The sequence below is a fragment of the Eucalyptus grandis genome, chromosome 6 (genome assembly GCF_016545825.1).
Source record: "Eucalyptus grandis isolate ANBG69807.140 chromosome 6, ASM1654582v1, whole genome shotgun sequence".
In the NCBI taxonomy this organism is placed as follows: Eukaryota; Viridiplantae; Streptophyta; class Magnoliopsida; order Myrtales; family Myrtaceae; genus Eucalyptus; species Eucalyptus grandis.
Window position 1 is genome coordinate 34,038,484 of NC_052617.1, and position 8,222 is coordinate 34,046,705.

The window sequence follows — 8,222 nt, forward strand, 5'->3', positions numbered from 1 at the left end:
TTGGTCCGATTCCCAAGAGGACCCAGGTTGGTCCTTGGTCTGAAATTCCCGACCAACACCGTGCGGGTTGGTCCCGGTCCTAAGAGTTTTGGGTCGATCCAACCCTAGACCAACCCTATATATTATATTATATTATATTATTTACAATTCTCTTATATATTCAAACCTAAGTAAAATGTCATTTATATTATATTATATTGAAATGTTCTATCAATAGTACTAATAGTAATTTCAATTTAAAACTTTTGTTGAGTATTAATTAAGTGTCGTTTGTTTTGTTTTCAAGTGTTTAGAAGTTCAAGTGAATTAACAAGATGTGAAGTTATATATTCATGGTTTATATTAAGTATTTTGAACTTTTTATGGTTTAATTGTATTTTACTAGTGAATTTCAGCTGCACTTTGCTTTTCAATTTGTGTCAAATGGTAGAAGTTTTTGAAGAGTAGAGTAGTAATCTTTAGCTTGCTACGGTGATTTGCTAGTCAAGTGGTGTGAAGCTCATTTTTGGTTGAGTGGACTCTACATGATCAAATGCGGGAAAACGCTTTTGCATATGATGTTATGAATATTAAAGATAGATGATTACAAGAAATTTCCATCTTGTCCCATATCTCGATGAGCGGTTAGCAGTACAAAATTTCTATTATTGTGTCATCTTAAATTTGCTAAATATGTATTGGTATTTATAGTTTAGTTGCACAATGTCGCATTATTGATGGAAGTGTAATTTGAATTTGTAAGTTTGTTTTTTAGGGAGTATAAAAATAAGACGAAAAAATTATCGATCGGTCCCGAGTTGATCTCGGAATCGGACCGAACCCGTTGGGTCGGTCGGGTCCTTGGTCCTAGGCTCAATAGGGTCGGTCCTCGGTCCTAAAAATTGAGGACCGACACTGTACGGGTTGGTCCTAGGGTTAGCGGGTGGCTTGGACCAACCCGGACCATGCTCACTCCTAGTGGCCCTCACCCTCGCCCTTCCCTATATGGTAGGTGGCTGAGTTGCCGGCCATTGGCAAATAGAAAAAAGAAAGGGAAAAAAAGATATTTAAAAAAAAAATCAAAAAATTTTCAAATATTATTCATATTAGTGCCGATCGCCGATTGTGCCACGTACAACAGATGGCCGGCATCCACTTTAGAGATTTCCTATCAAAGTTGGCCGCATGGATTATATTAGAAAATTGTCAAAAAAATTCATGATTGAGTTAGCCAAAGTAAAAAGTTCATGACTAAATTGATATAAATATAATAAGCTCATGACTTTCTTGATAATTTTCCTAATATGAACTGTGGAAGTCCACCTAACATGTCTGTGATATCGCTATATCCCTTATTATATTAATTTCATCTCCATAAGTGGTAAAAATTAGTGAAATTTTAATGCAATGTCTTGGTGCCTCGACATGTGCTTTTACATAGATAAGCCTTTTATGGGCAATGTCTGGTCTAGCAGATGATCTCCAAACAACTGTTGCTCACACTATGATTCAAAGCAGTAAATTGGAGTGCATATGAGGATTTCCACCGTCTTCCTGGCATTATTACCAGCTCTAGTGCCCCACTGATGGGCATTGTGACACCCGCATTAGCCTCACCATATTCAAATGCACAGGGAAACGGCATTCGTGGGGCTTTATAAATTATGCTTTGCAGCAACTTGACTTTGTATAATCATTGCTGCCACCTTTTGCAATGGTGCTGTGAACGTTCTTGGCATTCTAGCGAGCAAATTCATTCACCTCACTCATGAGCCTTTTCTTTTAGCTCTCTGAGAAGTGGAACTTAAATGGGATGTGATGGGCAAGCATGAGTCATCTATCATCATTTGCATGATCCAACGTGCCTTGATCCTGTTTGAATGAATACCAAGAGAGACAGAGATAGCTCCCACCCGTGGCAAACCTTTGTGTTTAGGTCAATCATGAGCTGGGCCAGTGGCAAAGTCCCTAGTGTCTTTTCATGAGGTCGGAGGGCTCATGCGAAAGAGCGCTATAAAATACACTACGTGTTGTTGATCAGAGTTAAAATATTTTCGAATTCCCAAACATATTGAGCAGCATATTGTTGCATTTTTCTTGATGCACAGAATTTACTTTAATGAAATATGATTGGCTTGTCCCATCATTTCAATGGTATAATTGTTAAGTGGGACTCTCTTCTCATGAAAGACGAGGCTAAGTAGCATGAACTTCCCCTATCGGCCTCATATGTCGGTCCAAATGCTAGTCTATCTGCTAAAAAAAGGCTCTTGTTAGAAAGTGTTTTTGAGATCATCGGGTCCACCCGCTACAGGGGCATGCAATAATGGCCTTTATCCTACCGTCCAAGAGAAACGCATATGAAAAGAATGCAAAACTTCCACATCTGTTTGGAAAGCACTTGTTATTGTTCTTGATCGTTTCAAAATTTAACAAGACCCTTCTTTTCATCTGATGGCGTCAGTTGAGGAACCAACTACAGTTTACTAGAACAGAGTGAGGAGGTCGATGCAATTTGAAAGACATCGACGTACTAGCTACTCTAAATCTGGTGTATTCTTATTGCAGATTCTTGATCCGTTGCGTACGAAATGGTGGACAAACATGACCTGGAAGCTTTTCTGGCTATTCCTGTCCTTTTAATGCTCAGGAGCATCACCCCTTTGATCAAAGCTTCCGACTTTTTCTTTATGGTGTCTCCACCATGCCATAAAGTTATACATTTCGCCAATGAATCTTATGCTTCTTAGAGGACCCGCAAGCCACTCATAAAAGCCAGGATTAATACCTTGCAAAGTGCCAAGACAACAAATTCCGTGCTCTTGCGCTCAAACACGTGCGGTCATAGTTGTGATGCTTTCCTCTCGAAATTATGTCTTTTATAGACTAACCACAAGAGAAATCCAAAAAGGGTGTCCTAAAAATTGATATTGTTAATTATCTTGTATAGAAATTGACTTCAGATGAGGTCTTGGTCTATTAGGTCGTCGCGTAATAGACTATGTTACTTGAAGTTGAATTGTAACCTGTTGGTTTATGCTTCCTGGAATATGAGTCAATTCTTTAGGTTGCACTTGCTCAGCAATGGCTCGAGATCAAGTGAAAGGGCACTGACAAATATAAAGATTCTTATCCCTCGCTTTGTATGCCTCCAAATGAGGCGAGGTTCTTCCAACTTGCAGAGCCACTATCCACGGTAAAACAGGTTTTGTTCCTTCTTTCCCTTGCAAAACGATCAAGTTCAACAGAGAAAGAGCGGGGATCGCAGAAAAGGTGAAAATGATGAAAAGGGTTTCTGCTTCCTTCGCTGTCTCTGACTCCAGTGGAGACAAAGATGCTCATTCAGTCAATCAAAGGGCCTATCTATCTTTTACCAGTGGATAGGCTCGGTCAAGAATGGTTCCTCCACATAGATTTATCTCCCAATTATCAATTCAGAATCAAGAACCCCACTTTATTGCTAAAGGAGCCTCTTGCGAATCACGGCTCTCCACTCCTTACCGATGCGCTCACTCGTTTTGAATTCCTCTTTCTTTTTTACGTCGCCCTCACCTCCAAGAGATGAGAAGGCAAAAGATATAAAGGAGCAGATAAAACAAAATGTCAAAAGCTTGGACATCAAGGTGGGACTGTGAAATATACAGATTCTATCTGTCATAAAAAGCTGTCATAGCCATTTAGTTCCTCAGTATACTACAGAGCCATGAAACCAGAAATTAAAAAGAAAGGAAACTGAGAAAGTTTTAAGGATTGGCATAATCTACAAGCCAACATTCTTAATACATAGGACCAAAAAGAGAAAACAGAGCTCTTAAATTCTTGTTTATGAAAAGTGTCTCTCGTTAGTGTTCAGAGACTGTACTTGTGTACATATAATATACTTCCTACATGCCTACACCGAGAAGCCTGCCGAACTGCTCATCAGATCGTAAGAGTTACTTTGTTTTAGGAGGATCGAATGTTTCTTTAATCTTGTCTGACGTTTTGCAAGAACCGAATTTGCAAGGGTCGGCCTCTATCAGCAAGTGAACGACCTCATTCATGGTTGGACGAAGAGCAGGGGCTCCATAAGTGCAGCAAATGGCAATCCGAAGAACCCGAATTATGTCTTCCCTAAACGAACTCGATAATCGCTTGTCCAAAACTTCTACAGTGCCTTCCTTGGTGTCCACTTTGGTCGAAACCCAGCATGTGATGTTCTTGTTCTCTCCAAACTCATGCTCTACTGGCCTCTTCCCCGTTATTAGTTCCAGCAAGACGACCCCGAAGCTGTACACATCACACTTGGTGGTTGCTTTTGATGAATATGCATATTCTGTTTCAGAAACCAGTATGGTTAGTGAAAGCAATTCGCAATGCAACAGTAAGAAGTAATCATACTTGAAATAAATTAGACTAATTCTAAATTAGTACCATATTTTCTCATGCAGGTGTGCAATTAGAACTCATGATTGGTTCCTACCCAATTTAAAACATTCTTGGCCAATTGTAATGTGCTGCTTAATCAGTGACCTAGCCCTTTTTGGCGATAGCACAATTTTTAACATCCTAGCACCACTACTTAAGTTCTTTGAAAATTCGTTTTTCCAGTTGGAATAACAATTAACCACGTTTGGTGGAAGATGCAAGAACTATTTGTCAGGTCAGACTTAAAGATTACCTGGGGCCAGGTACCCATAAGTCCCCGCGATGACAGTAGAAGTCGAATCCTTGCCGCCTCTTGCCTGCAAAACTTTGGCTATGCCGAAATCAGCGACCTTGGGTTGAAAGTGAGCATCGAGCAGGATGTTGGTCGACTTGATGTCTCTGTGAATAATAGGCGTTGGCAGATCGTGATGGAGGTATTCCAAACCCTGTGCGATCCCTAGCGCAATCTGATGACGGATGGGCCAATCCAGATTGAGGGGCCCCTTGTGGAGTGCCTCATAGAGATTTCCGTTAGGCATGTACTCGTAAACCAGCAAACTGCAATCGCGACTCGAGAAGTAACTGTACAGCTTGACTATGTTCTTGTGCCTTACATTTCCCAGAGTTTCCACTTCGGTCTTCAACCCCCTGTCCAGAACTGAATGATCTTCGGGGACGCAATCTTTTGCACTTCGGCTCCACAACCTCTTCACGGCAACAACTTCCCCACTTTTCAGCGCTATCCTGTAGACCGTGCCGGAACCGCCGCGTCCCACTATGTTCTCATTGACCAAGGCGTCAACGATCTCCTGGTGATCATAGCTTATTCGATGGAAACTCTTCACGTCATATGAGAAGAGTGACAAAGAGTGCGTCTCATCACGGTCCATGACCGATCTCTCCTTGCTGCAGTAGCGCTTGAGGAACAGTATTGTTCCCAAAGTAATGATAGCCGATGAAATTGCTATCGCCCATATAGAATTCAGCTTCTTCCGCGAGGAGGTCTGTGGGCATATGGGGAAACTCTTATCCGATGAATCGGCGGATGCAGAAATGCAGAGTCCTGGGTTGCCGGCCAAGCTTTCTACCAAACCTCCTTTCACTAGTGAAGGCGGAATTGGACCGGAAAGATGATTGTTTGAGAAGTTAATGGAGTTCGGCAACAATTCGCAGAGACTTTCGGGGATTTTCCCTGTCAGGAGGTTGTTGGAGAGGTCAAGAACATTGAGTGACTTCAGTGAAGACAGGGACTTGGGGATGGAAGAATTCAGCCTATTACTTTGCAGCAGCAACAAATTGAGCTTCTTGAGGTTGCCGATTTCTGAAGGTATTGGACCCCATAGCCTATTGCCACTCAGATCAATCTTGACTAAGTTGGTGGCTCCAGAGATTTCAGGAGGTATCACGCCTGTGATGTCGTTTTTCTGTATGAAGAACTCCGACAAGTTCCTCGCATTCCCGATTGTACCCGCTATAGTACCACTCAGATGATTATCAGACAAATCTATGATCGAAGCGTGAGGCAAACTTAGAAGTCCTTCCGGGATTGGGCCCTCTAGGTCGTTAGAATTAACCCGGAACCGCAACAGGGTCAAGCAATTTGCATAACTGGGCGGTAACTTTCCAGAGAAATTATTAGCCAGGAATAGGAAATACTGCAGTTTACCTCCTTTGCAGGCTTCTGTTGGCAGGGGACCGGAGAATTGGTTTTCAGATAGGTCTAGGACGATCAAAGGCGACGATTGCCCCAAATTCCACGGGATTTCCCCTGTGAACTGGTTGCCATAAATTGACAAAATGGTCAGGGCTGTTGAACTGCCGATCACGCTCGGGAGTTCTCCGCTGAGGCTGTTGTTGTAAACTTGCAAGACTTCGAGATGAGGGAGCCTGCACACAGACTCCGGGATTCTCCCCGTCAACAGGTTGACCGACATGTCCAAGTCTATGAGCTCGGTAAGATTCCCAAGCTCCTCTGGTATGCTACCATTGAGCTGGTTGTAGTACAGCTCTAGTTGCTTCAAGTTCTTTAGCAGGCCGAGCTCTTTGGGGATTGGCCCCACCAGGTAATTCCCACCCAATTCAAGATCAACCAACGAGGTCATGTTTCCTATGGATGGCGGGATCCGTCCCTCGGCCATGCACGTCATCAAGATCAAGGACTTGAGTTTGCTCAGCTGCGAGATGGTCTCGGGAAGTCTCCAGGGTTCGAAGCGGTCGTTCTCGTTGAAGTTGAGCGACTCGAGGTTGGTAAGGTTAAAGACTGACATGGGGAACTTGCCTGTGAAGAGATTGGACGAGAGGTCGAGTATCCGGAGAGATTGCATAGGAGAAAAATCAGGTAGAGTTCCGTGGAGGTACAAGAAGCTCATGTCGAGCTCTTCCAAAAGAGAGCAGTTGATGAAGCTGTTGTAGAAGTCGCCACGGAGCTTATTGCGGCCGAGCCTAAGGATGCGCAACTGCGGCAGGTAAGAGCAGATATCGGCAGGAAACTCACCAGAGAGCGACTTCCCGTCTATGTCCAACTCTACCACCTCCCCTTGATGGTTGCAGGTGACGCCTTCAAAGCTGCAGAAGGAATTCTCTGCCCCTCCATCGAGATTCCAACTCAACATAGCATTTCCATATAAGAATCCTTCATCAGGGCGAAGAATTGGGATTGGTTTGTGCTGGCCGCTTGAGATAGGCACGACAGGCATACAAGCGACACGCAGAGGAAGACGGCAGAGTGAAGAGCCATTGAGCGTGTTTCGGCGTGTTTTGAGAGAGAGTGCAGGAAGTTTGTTGTTGCAGAGAAGTTGGTGAGCTTGGTGAGAAGTATATAAATTGCAGGACTGATGGGATCACTGGGTGCACAGCAGTAACAAGCCCGGTTGACAGGAAAAAGATTGGCTTGTGCATACAAGTACCCTGCGCGCGCGCGCACGTACGTTGATCTCTCTCACAGAGAAAGAGAGAGAGAGAGAGAGAGATGCATGACTTTGCATAAAGGAGCCTTTATGAGTATACCCCCACTAAATCAAGCAGAGAATATCATCCAATGTTTTGCCCCAACTTTAAACTGATGAGACGCATGAATAAACCGCATCCGATCCCAATCAAGTTCCATGTATCCATCTCTACATTTTTCCAGAGCAAAGCATCAGCACTCAGCTGTGCTGCCCTCTCATCCATCATCCCACGTGCCATTGTTTTTGTTAGAATGCACGACTAGGTTGTGTTAGAGAAGTTACACATCAAAGAACTGGCATGAGTGCAGAGCAGTTACTATATTTTAATTGGCTCAGTTGAAGGTGGATTCAACTTGATAAATTGACACGCTTGAACTTGGGCTCTCTTTTGGTGATTTCCCAGATAGAGGTATTGGGTTTTTGTTGTATGCTCCCAATAACTGGTGTTAGAATTGATAATTGATTGGCGGCCTATTCTCAATATGTATCAATGTTTGGTCATATATCTTAAGGGAGGAATCTCCTGACCAACGTGACCAATGCGGTCTCTTAGTAGGTGGGTGTTTTGGAGTAGCAATGCAGAAGCGTCGTCGTGTGGCAATGTGAGCCTGATGGCAGCACTTAAAGGGCATTAGAGATTCAACTTAAGATAAGTTGGTGCATAAGGTATATATAAATTAAGGGGGAGCAAACCTAATACTAGAACTCACCTATGAGATAAGTTGATGCAGAAGGATATCTAACTTAAAGGGGACACTAGAGCTCACACGTGAGATAGTTGATGATATCTAAATTAAGGGCAACAAACCTAGCATTGGAGCTCATACGTGAGTAAGGTATTTTTAGAATTATGCGGAAAAGTATCACATTGGAGAATAAGTATGAGTG

The 8,222-nt window shown here is 43.1% G+C and overlaps 1 protein-coding gene across 1 annotated transcript; it reads right to left on the reverse strand.

Annotated features, from left to right (window-relative positions):
• Window positions 1–3,605: 3,605 nt before the first annotated feature.
• Window positions 3,606–7,326, reverse strand: LOC104449213 (receptor protein-tyrosine kinase CEPR1). The gene is given in 3 exon segments (XM_010063282.3): window positions 3,606–4,294; window positions 4,640–7,009; window positions 7,012–7,326. Coding segments are annotated over 3 exon segments (2,862 nt in total). The 5' UTR covers window positions 7,124–7,326; the 3' UTR covers window positions 3,606–3,914.
• Between the last annotated feature and the right edge of the window lie 896 nt (window positions 7,327–8,222).